Source organism: Musca autumnalis, unplaced genomic scaffold (assembly GCF_047663935.1).
Source record: "Musca autumnalis isolate F117 unplaced genomic scaffold, ASM4766393v1 scaffold_3, whole genome shotgun sequence".
Lineage (NCBI taxonomy): Eukaryota > Metazoa > Arthropoda > Insecta > Diptera > Muscidae > Musca > Musca autumnalis.
The window spans coordinates 23728758-23748682 of record NW_027411866.1 but is presented as its reverse complement, the minus strand read 5'-3'; the positions used below and the strand labels follow the sequence as shown (position 1 = coordinate 23748682).

Sequence of the window (19925 nt, the reverse complement as noted above, 5' to 3'; positions counted from 1 at the left end):
AATAGGTGTGTACGATAACCCAATAATTTGTACAAATTTTTACTGAAAGCTGTTCGATAACAAAATTATCCATCAAAAGAGAGCGAGTTTGGAGAGATTTTTGGAGAGTTTTGTGACTGAGAACTTGCAAATTTTTGTTGGGAAAATTTGTTCCGCAAAAATTTGCAAGTCTGATCAGCTGACTTTAAATCACCTGTTCAATGTAAACAACTCGAAATGTTAATATTTTTGACCAAGAAAATTTCACAATAGCGCATTTTTAGATTCTAAAGCTTTGAGGGTAGGATTAAAGCATTAAATAAGTAAACTGCAATTTTAAAATTTATGTTTTTGTTCCGTTTGGTTTAAAATATCAAAAGAAACAAAAACAAATTTTATATGTTTTCGGAAACAGCTGACTTTCTTGCAAGTTTTTGCAAGATGCTGTTTGATAACTTTCTGCAATTTTCCTTGCTTGAGAGCGTAAAATTCACTGAGAGAGGTTGCTGGAACTGACTGAGTAATTATTGCTGGGAAGTTATCGTACACACCTAATAAAACATTGTGATATCATTAGGATGTTTATTGTGAATAACTTGCTTGTTTTGTTTACAAAATAAACAACTTAATTAGTTACAAAAAATTCTAATTATTATTACAAGATCCAAATAAGAGAGAGTAACATCAACCATTAGCTATGTCTGCTCTTCTATTAGGACGACTTTGTCTTACCTGTCTACAGGAATCTTCTGCAATGCATAAGTTAATGGATGCTAAAGGAGAAGACGACTCTTGCATTGAGTTAATGCTGCGTCGAATTGTGCCAATGTGTGTTCTTGTTGTGGACAGTGTGGAATCAACGACATCAGATGTGGCTATTTGTAAAAATTGCTTGGAAAAATTAAGATCAGCTTATGATTTTCAAAAAATGTGTTTGGAAAACAATGCAACATTACAAAGTCTAATTAGGGTAACTACAATACAAAATATGAAAATAGAAGTTATAGAAGATAATCTGAATGAAAATGAAGAGGAATATAGTTTGGATGATGTCATGGATACCATTGAAATAGGTCCGGTGAAATTGGAATCTGTAGTACATTTTTGTGAAGAAAATGTTCAAAAAACCGGCCGCATACCGCATGATGAGGGCCTATTTCCAAACATTCCCAAGCATGATGAGGGCCTATTTCCAAATATTCCCAAGCATGATGAGAACGATGACAGCAATGCAAGTAGAGAGGATACCAGTGATAATGAAGAACAGTCATTGGAACAAGCCGTAGACACCAAAGCTGATGGGGACGATGACAGCAATGCAAGTAGAGAAGATTCCAGTGATAATGAAGAACAGTCACTGGAACAAGCCGTAGACACCAAAGCTGATGGGGAAAATAACAAATCTTTAGATGATAAGACATGTCCCCATTGCCAAAGGGTATTCGTGAAACAACGTCTCTTGAAATTGCATCTAAGTGTTCACAATGAAAAGAATCCATATGTCTGTCATATATGCCAATACCGTTATGTTACGCAAAGAGCATTAAAAGTCCACATTGCAACTAAACACGACTTTGAAAAACTGCTTTCCTGTACTATTTGCGAAAGTTATATTGGATCATTTCCGGCATTGGAGAGGCACATGAAAAAGTTACATCCCGATGTGCAGCCATTTAAATGTGTAAAGTGTGATGAAGTTTTTCCATCAGAGGGACATCGTGAGAATCATATGCGTGTTCACGAGGGATTTCCTTGTAAAGTTTGTGATGCAGTTTTCAACAATAAGAAATCGCTAAAACATCACAAAGAAAAACACAACGAACGGAAGTACATTTGCCCGAAATGTGATAAGGCATTTAAACGTAGTAATCATTTTAAACAACATATGAAAATTCATGGTGAGAAGAACTTTCAATGTCCAGAATGTCCGTCACGTTTTACCCTTAAACATGCCTTGCAAAAACACATACTTACTCATAGGGAAACGAAACCATTCGTTTGTGATATATGTGGCTCTTCCTATAAGCGAATAGATTCATTAAAGTCCCATAAAAAAAGACATTGTCAAGATACCAAAGAGAAGCATTTTAAGTGTGAAACATGTGATATGAGGTAAATATTTTTGCGATGGCCCAAACGCTATTGGGTTTATTAAATCTGCTTGTGTGTAAACGTACTATTAATCAATTAATAATATTTTTTTAGGTTTGAACACAAATGCAGTTTAGATCGTCATGTAGTTCAACACACGGGCGTGAAGAAGCACGTATGTTCCTATTGTAATAAAGCCTTTGCAGCAAGAGGAGATTTGGTCAAACATTTCCGAACTCATTTGGGTGACAAAATATATATATGTGATGAATGTCCAGAATCATTTAAATATCACATAGAATTACGAGATCATAAAATTCAACATTTTAGAGAGAAAAATAAAATAAATGTAAAGTCGAAGGTTTCAAAAAACGATGTTGTACTTTAAATACACTTTCTTAACTAGCCAAGAATTCATTTTTATTTATTGGACATTTTTATTTATTTTTATTCATTGAAAGCGCGAAACCCGAACCAATAATTAATTGTTGAATCTTTTTTATTTATTTATTTTTTTTTTTTTTTTGGAAAAATGTGCCAATGTTCTGTTTTTCTTATTTTTTTGTAGTTTTTCACAATGTTTTACTGTCCTGTTTCACTATTTGTTGTTATTATGTTCCACTTTTTGATAATGAAATTGAATTTGTTCACCAAAATTATGTAGTTTTTGTTATTTGGTTTCACTGTTGATTTTATCTGTGGCCCACTGTAGATCTTGTATTGTAATTGCTATGTATAATTTTCCAAAAAATGTGTGTAACTTTATCTAAGTTAGTCCCAATTTAAATTAGGCGAGTTTTCTTGCGGCAATTGTCAGTTTGATGGAGAGAGAGGTGAGGCATATGGTAACCCCTTTCCTCTCAGCCCCCTCTCTCAACTACAAACTGACAATTGCCGCAAGTAAACTCGCTTAATGTAAATTGGGACTTATAACGCCACTAAATTGCGCCAAAAATGCAAATAAAAACGCTTGTTAGATTGAGTTTATGTAAGTGTTTTTCCCCAGTATGGTTCCAAAAACGTTTTATATAAAAATACATTAATAATTGTCCTTAATGGCAAGTTCACATGACCGTTTTAATTACGTTGTTCGTTCTTCGGATAAAGTATACGAATTATCTCGTTTCCACGAAACCATTCGTCATTCGCAGTAACATACTTTTTAAGGGAAATTCGAGGACTTCTTTGGAGACTTTGTGATAGCCATCACAGCAGCTGCGCATCCCTAAACCTAACCTATTGTTTTTCTATGAATATACCTCTTGATCTTCTAAAAGACCTCTTGATCTTCTAAAAGACCTCATGGTCTCCTATAAGAAACACCTTGGTCGGTCTACTGTAAGTTCTCCTTCTAGAAGATCCCATAGCCTTTTATTAGAAGACCTCATTTCCTTCTCTTAGAAAACCTCATAGACTTCTGAAAGAAAATCACAGAATACATATCGAGTGTGAAATTTTATCCTAGAATTAATTCTTTAATATTAAAACCGATCACTTGCTTGGCCTACTTTAATAACGTACACCAATAACGACACTTTCCATTTTTCTTTTGGTTATTATGCAATTGGGCTCTTGGTAGCGATTCTCCTGGAAGCTATGGAATCATCACCAAAGATTATTTTTTATCTTTAAAAGTCGAGAACTTAGTACGACAGAACAACTCTAGTCCAGTAAAAACTCACCGATTTTTTTCCAGAGCATGGTATTTTACGCTGACTGTGGGAGTGTATTATTTTCTGGGGACGGAGCAGTTTATCAGGTGATTTGAGACGAAACCCCATGTACAAAAACCTGAAAAACTTATGGAATACAATCCTCATCATAAGATGAGGTTGTTTTCGGGGTTCAGAAGATATAGAAAAGAAAAAACGATTTGTGAACATTAATGCGGGATGACGACATATGACAAATTATAGCTTTCACTATAACCATTCCAAAATGGTGCTATATGCTGTAATATCCATCTATGATCCTGTGATTTTAGTATAAATAATATTTCAAACCAATTCTGTTGGGGGCATGGCACAATTATACAGGTACCCGCGTCAGCCCAGCTGATGTACTGTGAGCTGTCAAAAAAGTTGTTGTAATTGAAAAACACAAAATTAAAAAAACAAAAATTTAAAAGAAAAACTTTGAATTTTTGACGGATTTTTATTATAATAGGTTTGTCCTTGTACTTTCTCAGTAAATATTACTCAGTAACTTCTATTTAGAGAGTAAAGCATTTTATACTCTTTCAAAGGAAAAAATTAAAAAAGTAAAAAGACAACATTCAGTAAATTTTTAATTTGATTAATATTTACGATTATGATATTTGAATATTTTAAACTTTTGACAACTGCCTAAAGCTACAAAATGTTACTGAACAAAATTCCTTCAGTAAAAATTATAAGTTCTCAGTAATAAAAATTTCAAAATAATTTTCTCAATTCATTCTCTTTTACTGAACATTTGTGTAAAAAAACAACATTCAGTGATAATTTGTAATAATTATTACAAATTATCGAGTACGCAGACACTCTTAATAACTGCCTAACAAAATTTTGTTGAAAAAAATGTGTGAATCGCTTTATTTTTGGAAAACATTTTTGACATTTCACAGTACTGAACTCGTTTTTGTTGTAGTTGTTTGCTGATGCATCTGGTAATTGTGCCATGGTTGGGGGGAAAACGTGAACATGACTATTGTGATTGAAGTACCACCAAGTTTCGAAAATGTTTGTTTACGTTTTCTACCATTTATTCACAATTACAATGAATTGTAGTTGAGTTGAGAGGAAATCAGCTGATCTACTGTTCCATACACATACCCCCAAGCCATTGTGAATAAAATTTTAAGCTTGGAATTTGTTGGAATCGTTGAAATTAGAGAAAAAACAACAAATATTATTTACTCCACGGACATTAACGACATTAACCATGTCGGCAATTGTATTGGAAAACATTTGTCTTACCTGTCTACAGAAATCTTCAACCATGCACAATATACTGGATACAAGAGAAGGCCAATCGACGTCCATTCCTCATATGTTGCAAAGAATTGTTCCCATATTAGTGGCTAGAAATTTGGACACGTCTTTACCCAAGGAAATGTGTAAAGATTGTTTGGATAAATTAACAGTAGCCTATAATTTTCAAAAAACATGTTTGGAAAGCTATGAAAAATTGCAAAGTCTTAGATTGGAAAATATTAGAGAACCACAAGTGATACAAGAGGTAAAGTTGGAGATGGAAGTTTCACAAGATTACCCCGATGATGAAAATTTGGAGCATGATAGAGAATCCATAGATTTAATTGAAGTTGGGCCTGTAAAATTAGAACCTGAAGTATATTTTTCCGAAGAAACATCCAATGGCACGGGACTGCAGTGTGGAGAAGATTCATCTAATGATCACCTGTTAAATTATAGCAATTACAATTCATGTGACGGAGGAGAAAAACCACATAACGATGATGACTTAGAACAAGCACCCCATGATGCCGAAAATAGAGAAACCTCTTTAGATGAACTTACATGTGTCCATTGCCACAAAGTATTCGAAAGAAAACGAATTTTACAACTACATATACATAATTTACACAACGAAGATAACAGATATATATGTGTGAAATGCCAATATCGTTTTCCCAGTGAAAGAACATTAACGATTCATATTAGAAATATGCACAAACCTCTAAAACTACATATGTGTACAACTTGTTCTTATAATACCAGAACCTATGCTGAATTGCTAGCACATATGAAAACGAATCACCCTGATGTACAACCATTTAAATGTGAAATGTGCAATAAAGTTTTTCCAACGGAAGTTCATCGCGAAAATCACATGAGTACTCACATGGGATATCGTTGTAAAATGTGTTATATAAGTATGAATTATGGAACAAATTGATTTTACGAACAGTTGGCGGAACAATCTTATTTTTTTTTTTTTCAAATTGTAAATTGTTTCTATGTAGTCGTTCTTCGGCCGAGGATTTAAGACTTTCTCCTATGGACAGGTGCACGGAAACAAAATTTTCTTTTAAATTGTAAATTTTTTCCACGTAAACAATGCAATTTTCGGAACTTCAGAGGCCCATATCTCGGGAAGTATGGACTTCCCCCCGAAAAGCTTTAAATTTTTGTAATCAGGACGAGAAGATATACCCATGCTAAAAATTTCAGATTTTTCTGCCAGGTGTTCGTAAAATCAATTTATGCCTGAATTATATATTTTAATGAAAATATTAGAAACAATGGCGTTTCTTAGAGGTACGGAAACATTTTCAAGAGATAGTACTAAGGAAACTATTAGTGTGTTCTTTACCTCTACAAATACCCTAGAATAAATAATATACTTATGGCATTGGTCCATAAAAATAAACTTATCTTAATAGCTATAACTTATTTATTTTTCCTTGCAGCATTTAAATGTAAAGAATTTTTACATGAACATTTAAAAACTCACAAAGACAAGATGTTCCCATGTACCGAATGTCCATTACGTTTTCCACATAAATCGAAATTAGAAAAACACATGTTAACTCATACCAAGGAAAGGAGATTTGTTTGTGATACTTGTGGTTCATCGTTTAAGCGTCTATCGTCATTAACCTCACATCAAAGAAAACATTCTGGAAATGTGGAGAGGCCTTTTAAGTGTACGAAATGCGATTTTAGGTAAACACAATAAGCAAAAATTATTTAAAACTTATATTTAATTGATTTTTTTTTCATTAGTTTTACTCGTAGATATGAATTGAAACGTCACGGACTTACACATACTGGCGAAAAGAAACATAAATGTTCCTATTGCAATCGGGCTTTTACTGCAAAAGGAGACATGAATAAACATTTGAGACTGCATATAGGCGAGAAGATATATTTCTGTGATGAATGTCCAGAAGCATTTAAATATCAACAGGAATTACGTGATCATAAAAATCAACATTATAAAGAGAAAAAAATAATGTCCACTGATGCAGAAGAGTCCAGAAATGAATGAATAAATAGTGTATTTATGTATAAAGCAATGTATAATTAATAAATGTCAAGAAAAAGCATAGTACATATAATAAAAAATACCGATTTTTTTATTTTTCAATACGTATTTGTTGCAATTAATTAATTATTACAAAATATCTCTAAATACACTGTGCTACAGTGAAAATTTGCTGGGGTTCTGATGCATAAATTCTGTATTGTGGGAGTCCATGGAAGACGAAATTACCTTTGGTATCTTTGGTTCACTTCGTTTTTTTTGATTTTATAACGGTAAATGTCGTGAAAAACGGAGTTTCTCGAATTTTAAACTTAAAACGGACATAACTCCTTTTTCCCACAATGGACTTTTACAGCTTATTTTTTATTTAAAATGTGAAAATCATGTCTTTCGAACAAGAAATAATTTTCAACCTTTTAAATAAAAAATAAACTGTAAAATTCCATTGTGGAAAAAAGAAGTTATGTCCGTTTTAAGTCAAGATCTATTTAACAGGTCACGTAAGTAGCACAACAACAACTTCTTTTTGGCTGGAAATTCTTCAATATGTCAAAATGTTTGTTTACGTTTTCATACAATTCATTCACAATAACAAAAAATTTGACAGATTGAAACCAGTCAGCTGGTCGTTTTACGCCACCTTATTATTTCATCATGGTTTTAAGTTGAAAATCCAAGAAACCTCGTTTTCACTACATTTACCGTTAAAAAATCTTAGGGGGCCATCAGGCCATCTGCTTTTTCACATGTATGTTGTCACTTTGGGTATACTAATACACAGAACAGCTGATGTCATACATGTGAAAAAGCAGATGGTCTGATGACAGCCTTATCAAACAGACCTATTATTTGATTTGTTTATTTTTATTCAAACAACAGCTGTTTACAAACACTATTGTGAATTCTTGTTCCATTTATTGTGAATTATTTCCTAGTTTTGTTTGGAGCAGATTGCGTTTTCCTAGAAAAAGGATTAAAACTCCACAAGAAAAACCACCATGTCGGCAATTCTATTGGGACGCATTTGCCGTACCTGTTTACTGGAATCCTCTACAATGCATAAGTTAATGGACAAAGAAGGAGACACACAAATGGCCATTGAAGAAATGCTAAATGCTACAATTCCCAACTTTGATTTGCAATTGAAATTGGAAGACCATGATATATGTTTGCCAGTCGAAATCTGCGAAGATTGTTTGGACAAATTAACAACAGCCTTTAGTTTTCAACAAATGTGCTTTGCAAGCAATGAGAAATTGCAAAACCTCATTCTGCATCAGCCACAACATGAGCAAGAGATGATGGAGGATGCTATTATGGTGGCATATGTTGATGAAAGTGACAAGGAAGATCATTTGGACATAAGTGATACGGGGGGACCATTAAAACTGGAACCTGAAGATGAGTTTGTACAAAATGCAATACAGCGTTTAGTTGGAACACAACTTCACAACGAAAACGACGACAGAGAAGTTGATGGTGGCGATCACACAGAAACAGATAATGACAACATTAAGTTGGAAAGTGAGACTGTTGGGGGTAGAGCATGTGATTTTGAAGATTTCCACAATGCATCGGATGATGATGAAGAATATTGGCCACACAATGAAAACGAAGATAGTGCCAATAGCGCAAATGAAGTAACCATGGAACAAACCAAACCAAGAAAGTACAAAAAACGTTCATCAACTAATGATAATGGCAGTGACATAGTATGTCCTCAGTGCAGCAAAATTTTCAAGAAACGCACCCTTTTAAAGCGCCACATGTCGGTACACAATGAAGAGCACCAGTTCGTATGTGATATCTGTCAATATCGTTTTGCCAGTGAAAAATTACTTAAGGTCCATATTTCATATAAACACAATCGTGGTGTTACCCTGAGCTTATCAGGGGGACCTTATCCCTGCACCGGTTGTCCAATGGTATTTGAACAGGCACGAGCGTTAGCTGCCCATAGGGTAATACATGCAGAAAGGGATTTTAAGTGTCAAGTGTGTGATGTTAATCTGAAAACTATGTCAGCTGTAACACGTCACATGAATCGCAAACATCCCGGTGTACTACCATACAAATGTGAGATATGTGATCAGGCATTTGCCGTGGAGTCGCATTTCAAGGATCATCTGAATAGGCATAAGGGTTTGAAGAAATTTAAATGTGAAGCATGTGATAAGAGTAAGTAGAATAGATGTACTTTTTATCTTCTCTGCTCACTTTATGCAATTATTTTTAGGTTTCCCCAACAGCACTGCCTTGAAAGATCACGAAAGGTCGCATACCGGCGAAAGTCCTTATCTCTGCTCACATTGTGGCAAATCCTTTAAAACCTCCAATATTTTACGGCAACACTTGCAGAGGCATGGTGAAAAGAATTTCCAGTGTCCCGAATGTCCCATGCGTTTCTATGTCAAGGTCAATTTGCAAAAACACATGTGTACACATTCCAAGGAAAAGCCATTTGTTTGTGATACCTGTGGTTCATCCTTTACCCGAGGAGATTCCCTGAAGGCCCATAGATTCAAACACACTGGAGAAAGACCTTTCAAGTGTGAAGAGTGTAATATGAGGTAAAGAAGAACAATTTAAATAGCGATTAGGAACAATATTTGATTAGTACCTCTATTTGGTAAACATTTGTCCTAAATGTTCTTTCTTTTTAGTTTCGTTTTTAAACGACACTTGTTACGCCACAAAATCACCCATACTGGTGAAAAGAAACACATGTGTACCTATTGTGATCGCGCTTATGCAGCAAGTGGTGACTTGGTTAAACATTTAAGAACTCATTTGGGTGAAAAAACGTATCTTTGTGATGAATGTCCGCAGGCATTCAAATATCATTTGGACTTAAGGGATCATAAAAATCAACATTATAGAGAGAAGCATGGCATATCAGCGACAATGCAAGTGGAAGAAACAGAACCTGGTCAGAATTAATTTAAAGTATTTCAGAGCTATTTTGTAATTTATAACTATTTTAAAATAAAATCTAATTTTGGTATAGAGAAATATATGTACATGTTTACAGAAGAGAAAAAAAACCTTGGTTTCTTGGTTTAGACTATGCACTTATAGGATGATTAAGTGTATTATCTAGATTTATTTGACATATATTGTATGAAAATGACAACTTAAATCCACTGGATTTGCTAAACCAAGCATAGTCTAAACGGGGTATTACCGAGGCTGATTTACATAGTAAGTTTATCCAAAAGGTGAATTCAGGCCTCAGTCTTTATTTGCTGTCAAAATTTTTGTGCGAAGCAATGAAATGTTCTTTACTACGATAACTATTGGTCCGTTCCAGTACTGCAAGAATCTACTAATTTTTACTATTTTTTTCGATAACATAAAGGAAAAAATGTTATCGTAGTAAAAATTTGTAGCTTCCCAGCAAAATGTTCGATGCCAAAGATGACATTCAATCATGGGTGCAAGTGATCTAGCATGTCATCTTTTTAGCATCTTCATCGATGAATTTTATATGAGCGTGGACCCCAAAAGATGACGTTCTTTTCTGGATCCTAAGCATGTCATTTTAACCAATGCGTTGACATGTCATTTCCACCAATGCTTTGGCATGTCATTTCCACCAATGATTTGACATGTCATTTTCACCAATGCTTTGACACGCCATTTTCACCCATGCTTTGACATGTCATTTTAACCAATGCTTTGGCATGTCATTTTCACCAACCCCTTGGCATGAAATTTTCATGTATTGTTTGGAAAATGGAAATGCTGTACTGAAATATGGTTTTCATGAAAAACAAAACTCTTTATTAATTCAAACGAATTCATGAAATAACTACAATTAATTTATCAGTTTAGTTTTTCAAAAGTTTACATCCAAAATTGCAATGTAATCACCACCGCTGCAACGCAAAAGATTACTTCCTCCGTTCCCCGCAACTGATATTCTTTCATCTTACAAAAGGTTTTTTCAATTATCTTCCCATCACCAGTTCAGATTTCGACATGGACTCCAAATGCACTCCTTTAAGTATTTTTATTTCGTAAATTACTTTTATTTTATAATTTTGTTATTTTATAACAACATTTTGGTAATTTATACTCTTTTGTTTAGTGACGGAAATATGTAGGGATCTACAACCCGGCTTGCTTTAGGGATCTCTAAGAACAAAATGTAACGAACGGGGAGGAGAGACTTTTTATGGAAAATACCATTTATGCTTAATTAATTTATTTTTAATTGTTTCTTTCCAAAAGTAGTTTCTTCTTTATTTTCAGATTCTTGTTCTTTTTCGTTTCGGACCTTTTTTCAAATTCCAAGAAGCGAGATTTGATTGATTTCATTCTATGTCAGATTTAGAACAGACAAGGGAACTTTTAAAATAGCAATGTGTGCAGTCAGATTCTATTTTTAGCTCGATGGTTGGGACTTCATATAATACCAATTGTTTAGAGTTTTAGTTGTTTGATATGCAGGAAATGTAAGACAACATCACGACGACAGTTCTAACAACTTTGGTCTGTTCCAGAAACTGCAAGAATCTACTTATTTTTACAACGTAACAATTTTTCCTTTATGTTATCGGAAAAAATAGTAAAAATTAGTAGATTTTTGCAGCACTGGAACATACCAAAATGAAAATAAACAGGTGTGTAAATAAAAACACAAACATCATCTCTATTGGATCGATGGAATGGGTACAAATGCTGATGAAAAGATCGGATCATTCACGACTTCCTTTGCATTGGTTCAAATCCTAATGAAAAGATCGGATCTTCCACGACTTCCTTTTAACCAATGCAAAAGATGACATGAAATCACGTCATCGCAAAGAACCCCTTCCGTCAAATTTTGCTGGGATAATGTCAACAACTGTAATATATGTCAACCCTGCTTTTGACAGAATAGGCCATAACAAGAAAAAAATTGTAATCTGCTGTTACTAGGCGTTTACACTAGACAGTTTGTCTTCAAATACAACTCTGATTTACTAACACATACACACATTTGTCGTTTGGCTACCAGCTGTCCATCATTCTTTCACAGACAGCCGGGTTAACAAAATTTTGACATTTTTTGTAAAAATGTGTGAGATAATAATTGAAATGTGTTGAAAACAAAAGAACATGAACAAAAACAAAATATGTGAACGGAAAACAAAAGGAATTCGATGATTTTCATTCATAATTTTACAACTGTTTTTGTTGTTGTCTGGACGCCTACGTCACAAAGGCAAGTTTTGAGATTTTGACAACCAATACATGAATTCAACTGTCCTGTCATTTGTAAACGCAGGGTTAGCTGTGGCCCATGGTACAATAATACAGGTAGCATTATCAAGCCAGCTGATGGTAACATAATGTGTCAATTGCATTGAATTGATGTCAAATTTTGACATCTTATGTTACCAACAATTGCCGATGCGGCTACCTGTGTATTTGTACCATGCTGTGGCCTACCTTATACATTAGCTTCGTTCCGGAACTAGAAAGTTTTTACACATTTAGCACATTTTGCACATTTTTCCCCGAAATGCGTTCCCGTACACCAAAAAAGATTTTTTGACGTTTCTGCCATTTTTCGTTCCCGTACATTTTGGAAAATGTGTGTGTTGGACTCATTTTCGACAGTTTGCTCTTTTGACACTTTTATCATTAAAAAAGTACTGGAACGAAGCTATTATTATACCATGGGTGTTACATCAAATCCATGGTGGAATAATAAGGTGTAACGCCAAAAACAGCTGATCTTCATTCCAGTTGTCAAAATGCGTTATTCTGAATAAAAGCACATACAAAATGTAAACAATTTACAGTAATGCATTATTGTGAGCTAATTTGACGATTGACATGATTTGATGTAACACCTTTTTATTCCACCATGATCAAATCATACCAAATGCTATTGCTTGTTTACCTTCTGTATGTGATTTTATTCACAATAATGCATTTTGACAACTAGTGTGATAGTCAGCTGTTTTTCCCGTTGTACCTGTATTATTGTGCCATGGTCTATAGTTTATTAATATTAACCCAGCAAAATTTTATGGAAGTGGTTCCATGAGATGCCATGATTTCACTGGATCTTTTGCATTGGTTCAAATGAAGTCGTGAAAGATCAGATCTTTTCATTAGCATTTAAACCCATGCAAAGGAAGTCGTGAAAGATCCGATCTTTTCATCAGCATTTGAATCATTTTTACAGATCACTACAAAAAAAACAAGTCGATTTGTACATCCCTACATGTGGCGACATCAAAACAAAAGAGTATACATTTCCAAAAATTTTGTTATAAAATTACAAGTTAAATGTAGGTTCACGAACTAGAAATTCTTAAAGGAGTGCTGTTGGAGTCCTGAACTGGTGATGAGAAGATAATAGAAAAGCTTTTGTAAGATGAAACAAAATCAGTGGCTGAGAGTGGACGTAGTAAACTCTGTTGCGGTGCAGCGGCGGTGTTTAGACTGCCACAGCTGGGACAGCCGGAAGTCAAGTTTCTCACTTAAATTTACAACCTGTCGCTTGCCAAACACATCGTTCTCGAAGTCTGGAAAATAGGCCAGCTACTGAAGCCCGAAAAGGATGCCAGCAAAGTTGAATCTTACAGGCCGATTTTGTCGCCCGTAGCAAGGACCCTTGTGGCTTTAGTTCTTCCACCATCAGAAATAACTTTCGAGTTGCCGATCAATAGCATAGGATATCCATAAGCAGCACAACAACTGCGCTGAAGGCCATCTCCATATTAGCCGAAGACTCACTCAGAGCAAGCTGTGCGATAGAACAGTGATAGTGACACTTGATTTAGCAAAGCCCTTTGATATTGTCAAGCACCCTCGTTGTTTGATGTCATCGTTGGATAATAAATTTTAAGTGTGGATGACAGTAGTACGTAGAATTTAGGATCAAGAAGTCCAAGACCCGTAGAGTGAAGAAAACCTCTTCTGAATTCCAAACGCTGCAGACGGCATTGAGAACGTAACGTATGCGGATGATTGTACTATCTTGGCGTCAGGTGCCTTCCCTGACGATATTTGTGAAAGACTGAGCTCCTTTTTGTCTGATCTTACCACTTTTTCCACGCGAGGAATATGCAAATACCAGCCAATAAATCTACGGCCTCTCTGTTCACTACCTGGGCGGCCGAGTTGGGAACAATAGAGTTGAATGTCATGGTCGATGATAGCAGAATTCAGACCACAGGCCCACGCAGTCAGAGGGTCTTCATAATCTAGAAAGAGAAGTCTAACGTTACAAGAGAGAACCTCGATCAACAAGCCTTTCAACCAGGTTTATGTAGCATTCACACGAATGCAGTCGCAGATGCAGTAAACAGTTATCGTGTGAATGCGGTCCTTGGAGAACATCCACCATCTATCGCAGCTGAGAAGCGCCAGCTGTCAGGACAAACCAGAGTAGTTTTGGGTCAATACGCTCGGGATGGTGCAGCCGTCAAAATTCCTATAGGGCAAGTACTGATGACACCGTGGAAAACAAATGCCCAGCATACAGCACAGGCCCCCACGACACACTGCTCCTTTTCAATTGCCCTACCAATCCTGCTAAGAAACTTAAGTTTGCAGCTTTGTGGTTACAAACCATATAAATAGCGAAATAGCCACATTCTTACGACTGATAGACCAAGAGTCAGATTAAGCAGAAAAATGAGAATACAAACTGTTACAACAACGAGAACAAACTGCAAATATAGATGTAAACTTTATGATGATAAATAAATTATAGTTATTTCATTAACTCCTTTAAATTAATAAAATAAAAAAAATAAAATCATTTTTCAATACAGCATTTTCCATTTTCCGAACAAAACGTGAAAATTACATGCCAAAGGGTTGGTGAAAATGACATGCCAAAGATTAGTGAAAATGTTATTCTTGGGAATTGGTTAAGATGGCATGCCAAAGGATTGGTATAGATGCCATTCCAAAGAATTGTTGAAGATGCCATTCCATCGAGTTAGTAAAGATGACATGCTTAGGATCTGAAAATGAATTGCATCTTTAGGGGGTCACGCTCTTGTAAAAAGAATGAGTGAAGATGCTGAAAAAATGACATTCCATTTCACTTGCACCCATTCTTGAATAGCATCTTTGGCATCGAACATTTTGCTGGGAAAGTGTGTTATGTTAACCTTGTATAACAACGACGTAAGCCGCCGCGTACAGAGCGCTTTAATTGTGCGCCAAGTCATCCCGTAGTCATCGTATGTTCCGCCTCATACTTATTTGTATGACCATGTGGCAACATTGCATACAAGACATTTTTCGACCTACGTCAACCTAGCTGCTGTCATTTGCAAAAACGAACAGCAGGCGGCAAGTCGAACAAGGAGAAAAAAAAAATTGCAAAGCAATTTTTCGCTAGTGACGCCATATTAAAAATTAATTAATTTTCAAGTTGTGGCATAGTGAAAACGTTTCCAATAGGAAACGTGTTTTATAATAATTGTGTGGCGATCATTTAAGGTGAGTGTTAACCAGATGCACCAATCTGGAAACAGAAAAGCAACACCTCTAACAAAAATGAATTTTTCTCATTTTTCTAGAAATTCCTTTTGGTGGTAAAAGTGCCTGTTGCACCTAGTGTTGTTGAGCGTGGAATTTTCCAATACCACCAGCCATAACCTCATCAAAAGTCAGACATTTTGTTCGACCATAACCGACAATTGTGTTTTTGTGCAACAAGGCCAGTGCAATTTAGTTAACATTTGGTTAACAATACACACCACCATACAATTTCGCCCGCCACAACGAAACCACAATATTTGCCGTGTGATAAATTATAACCTGCAAAACATAATACTGTTGGCAGCCACAAAACAGTGCATACCATTAATTCTCTACCATTTGGAAACCATTTTGTGTTGCGTGGAACTGCTTATGGGATCCAAGCCCCCTTCAATTGTTCCAAAATAAAGGCGACAGCTTCAGGATCACCTTTACATAACCCTACCTTGAAACAACATCAATTCCATACCAAGCTATTGCTACGGGAAGCGTCAAAAATTTACCGTGCCATTTTAACTCAATGAAGATATTTTTGCCCTGCCGTTTTTCGAGTCGTAATTCAAGAAACATCCAGGCAGAATTTTCATAAGCCACCAGTAGTGAGTCAAGCCTTCCCAAAATCATGCAGTACATTCCTGCAGTTGTTACAAAACACCCGGATAAGTACCATTACCCAGAAGTTCGTGAGTACCAACATTGTAAAGTAGCAGCCTGTCAACATCAGTGTTAGTGTATAATGTTTCTAGCATCTTGGACCTTCCAATCACAGATCGGAAAGTTCAAGATCTAGTTTTTTTTGTCCATACCGACGGTCAGCCGGATTATTTTAATCTTATGATAATTAAATAATTATCTATAATTTTTTTTTGATTTCTTGAGATTATACCTAACTGTATGCGTATGTATATGTGTACATGTGTAGAATACATGTATAGTTTAGTGTAACGGTCTTTCTCCACGGGCATTAACCGTTAACATTCTCGCGTATAGAGTACATATGTAATCCGACTGCACTTCTGTTTTCATGTTACATACCAATATGAATTTTTTTTGCAATATCAGTAATGTGAAGCCATTTCTAATGAGATTTTTTTCATGGGATCTCGAAATTTGAAATTCTTGGCTGACAATAATTATAGTTTTAGAAGTAAAAAGCAAAATGATTAATGGATTTCAGACACTTTTGAGAGAATTTGTATGTGGTATTTTAAAATGAAATTATGAGTGATGAAGATTCCTTGGAGATTTTAATCGTCCATTATAATCTGGTTTACCATTCATTTTCGGAGATATTGAATGCAATTGGCTTGTACTTATAGATTGTATATTCAGATTCTAGAATCATATTATGATTGAAGATTGAATATGACAATTATCAAATAGGAATTGAATGGTGATTTTGCATGGAAATCTAATCCTTTTTATATTTCCAATTTTCATTTAAAAAGGGATGATTTCATTTTCATTTACCACTATACCATATGAATAAATCTAATCATATTGTGCTTATTTAGCCTTTGAATATAAATCTACGTAATTTGTTAAATTGAATCCCGAATTCAAAATTTGATATCCCAGTGCAAAAATAGAAATCAATTTAGTCAGTTGAATCCAACTAGACCAACTCAGTCTGATTCAAATTGACGGTCATGTTTTGGCAAACCTTTTTAACTTCTTCCTGATGACAATAAACAACAAAAATTCATATTGAGTATATCTATGAGAATATTGGAATCGTATTTTGAAAAGACAAGTTGGAATTTTGAGACATATTGGAGACAGTCTGTTACCCTAAAAGACGTAAAATTATTTCTTTTATTTAATTTCGATTTCTATATTCTAAATTATACTCTATATTTACCACACCCTATTGTTACCCCGATTCCTTTTACATAACTATATAATTATTCTGCGCCGATTATATCATTATCTACGATTCTACGTCCCAATATTGTCACCCTATCCCCCACTGATTATTGATTGATATTTTGATTATTGAATTTTTTGCTTCACAATATCGTCATCTATTATGTGAATGTCTATCCCAGCAAAATTAAACAAAGAATTTATCGATCTTTATCATCATTCTGAAATTACTATTGAGCTCGATAGGTATTCAGGTTTTGAATTATTCCTTTTTTGTGATCTCGCCTACAAATTGGCTTAAATAAGTTGGGACTGACAACCCTACATATATATGAATTTGATAATAAAGTGTATGCTTTTAATACGCTTATAAAAAATAGTTAAAGAAAGAACTTTGATGGTTGATTATAAACTTGAATTTTTTTTTTTGAACCTTTAGATTTAGTTTAAATCTAAGATTAAGTATAAGGAAGCTTATTATATCGAACCATGAATAAATGTACTCCTCTAAGGATGTTTAAAGGAAATTTATAAACATGGTTATGTCTTAAGGATGATTTATTGAAGGTAATGTAGAAGGAGGTTTCAGCCAATGCAAATTTTGGGAGTCATCATCATCGATGAGACTCATTGGGGATTTTGTAGAAAATCCATTGGGAGGGCATGGTATCCCAACAAACACCTTGGGTACCAATATCAACAACAACAACATCATATCATTGTTTTGAAATAAAGCATCCTGTTTGTGATTGATAATGAATCAATTTTGTTTATGGCTAGTCAGGAGTGGCCACTGAGCTAGACCGAATTTCTTCAATGGCAAGTGTATACCAGCGACATCTTGGTATGCCTCATTCCCCTTTACACTCCCGACGTAGTTACATAACAAGTGTTTCTACACGGTATGTTTAACACATGTAATGCATAGCAAATGTCACTTTTTCACTCATATGGAATTCCTTCTACACTCGATTTCAACTGTCAATTCCATTGCTCAAACGTCAAATGAAATCCAATCGATTGCAGATGAGTTTTCATTTGACGTATACACAAAGGAATTGACAGATGAAATCGAGTGGATTTCGTAAATGTAAACATATGGTCTGTTCCCAAGATCTATTTAACAGGTCACGTAAGTAGCACAAATACAACTCTGTTTTGGCCAAAAATTCTTCAATATGTCAAAATGTTTGTTTACGTTTTCATACAATTTATTCACAATAACAAAAAATTTGACAGATTGAAACCAATCATCTGGCCATTTTACGCAACCTTATTATTTCATCATGGTCTGTTCCTTCACTTTTGAAAATGGTAAAACCGGCAAAAGTAGTAATAGTTGTAAACTGGTCACATATGAATTGTATGGCGTCTGAAGTAAAGAAACACTTTTCGAGTAAAAAGTGGTAAAACTTGAAGATTCTTTCACGTAAAGGAACAGAGCTATAGTATTATACCATTGTCACAACCATGGTAGAATAATGTAAAGGTAGGCCACAGCTAACAGCTGATTAAAATTTTTTTCTGTTTATGGCCTAATCTGTCAAAAGCAGGGTTGACATTTTGTACTGTTTTTGACATTATGCAATCATAAAGGTAGATGTATCGCTGAATTGTTCTAACAAACAAATTCTGCTGTAACACTATATCTTAAACTTGAAAACAAGGACAAAAAATATGTATTCGCGTGCCAAAATAAAATTGTTGATTTTTTACCAAAACTTACGAATGAACAATTTATCAAATATTGATATTAATTAACAGCCTGTTTCTGTATGTCGAAAGAAGAATGTGTGCGAAAGAAACACGTCCAAACTCTTGTGTGTTTTTCAAATTTGTTTTTTGTTTGTTTTGAAGCAAAAGCAAAGGTAAAATTATTTCGAAAACTAAAGTTCGGGCGTGTTTCATTCGCACACATTCTTCTTTCGACATACAGAAACTGGCTGTTAAATTTGTTCCAAAAGTATGGGAATGTAAAAATTACAATTTTTGTAAAAATTCTGCTGACATTAATCTGCAAATCGGATACCAGCAATCACGATGTCAGATTAGCCTACCTTGTCAAGTAAAAAATAAGTGAATGACATTTTTCACTGTCATAAGTTTGGAAAGAACTTTTGCTATTTTTGAAACACTTTTCCAACAAGTATATTCTAGAGCCTAGCTAAAGAAATATTTTTACACTATATGGCACTTTTAACATATAAAAAGTCCCGGTCCACACTAGAGTAAATTTCATTAAAAATTTTCATGAAATTAGGTGTTCTTAGGTCGAATTCCCCATTACAGCAATTTCATGATTTTACTCTACTATGGAACTCAATCTAGAGACTCATAATTTCATGTTAAAATTTCAGTGAAATTATTCTAGTGTGGCCCGGGACAAAGTGAAGCTTTAATTTCCATATGTTTTTGTAATACGGGAAAGCTATGCAGGTACATCTACCATTATTATTGTACCATGCCATTTGACGTTTTACGCCATGGCTGCAGGGTGTCAT

General features: G+C 34.7%; 3 protein-coding genes and 1 long non-coding RNA gene across 4 annotated transcripts; all 4 read left to right on the top strand.

Annotated features, from left to right (window-relative positions):
* Nucleotides 1–82: 82 nt before the first annotated feature.
* On the top strand, nt 83–2726 carry LOC141398821 (uncharacterized). Its single transcript, XM_073976523.1, has 2 exons — nt 83–2091; nt 2185–2726. Exons 1-2 carry the CDS (start codon nt 677–679, stop codon nt 2456–2458), a joined length of 1689 nt encoding a protein of 562 aa, XP_073832624.1. The 5' UTR covers nt 83–676; the 3' UTR covers nt 2459–2726.
* Nucleotides 2727–4719: 1993 nt separating this feature from the next.
* On the top strand, nt 4720–7203 carry LOC141398825 (uncharacterized). The gene is made up of 3 exons (XM_073976527.1): nt 4720–5944; nt 6482–6737; nt 6798–7203. The coding sequence occupies exons 1-3, from the start codon at nt 4993–4995 to the stop codon at nt 7060–7062; spliced, it is 1473 nt and encodes a 490-aa protein (XP_073832628.1). The 5' UTR covers nt 4720–4992; the 3' UTR covers nt 7063–7203.
* A 750-nt stretch (nt 7204–7953) lies between these two features.
* LOC141398817 (uncharacterized) lies at nt 7954–10071 on the top strand. The gene is made up of 3 exons (XM_073976518.1): nt 7954–9237; nt 9296–9629; nt 9723–10071. The coding sequence occupies exons 1-3, from the start codon at nt 8058–8060 to the stop codon at nt 9997–9999; spliced, it is 1791 nt and encodes a 596-aa protein (XP_073832619.1). The 5' UTR covers nt 7954–8057; the 3' UTR covers nt 10000–10071.
* A 4802-nt stretch (nt 10072–14873) lies between these two features.
* LOC141398840 (uncharacterized) lies at nt 14874–17951 on the top strand. Its single transcript, XR_012411715.1, has 2 exons — nt 14874–15516; nt 15597–17951. It is a non-coding gene; the product is annotated as an uncharacterized lncRNA (long non-coding RNA).
* The last annotated feature ends 1974 nt before the right edge of the window (nt 17952–19925 follow it).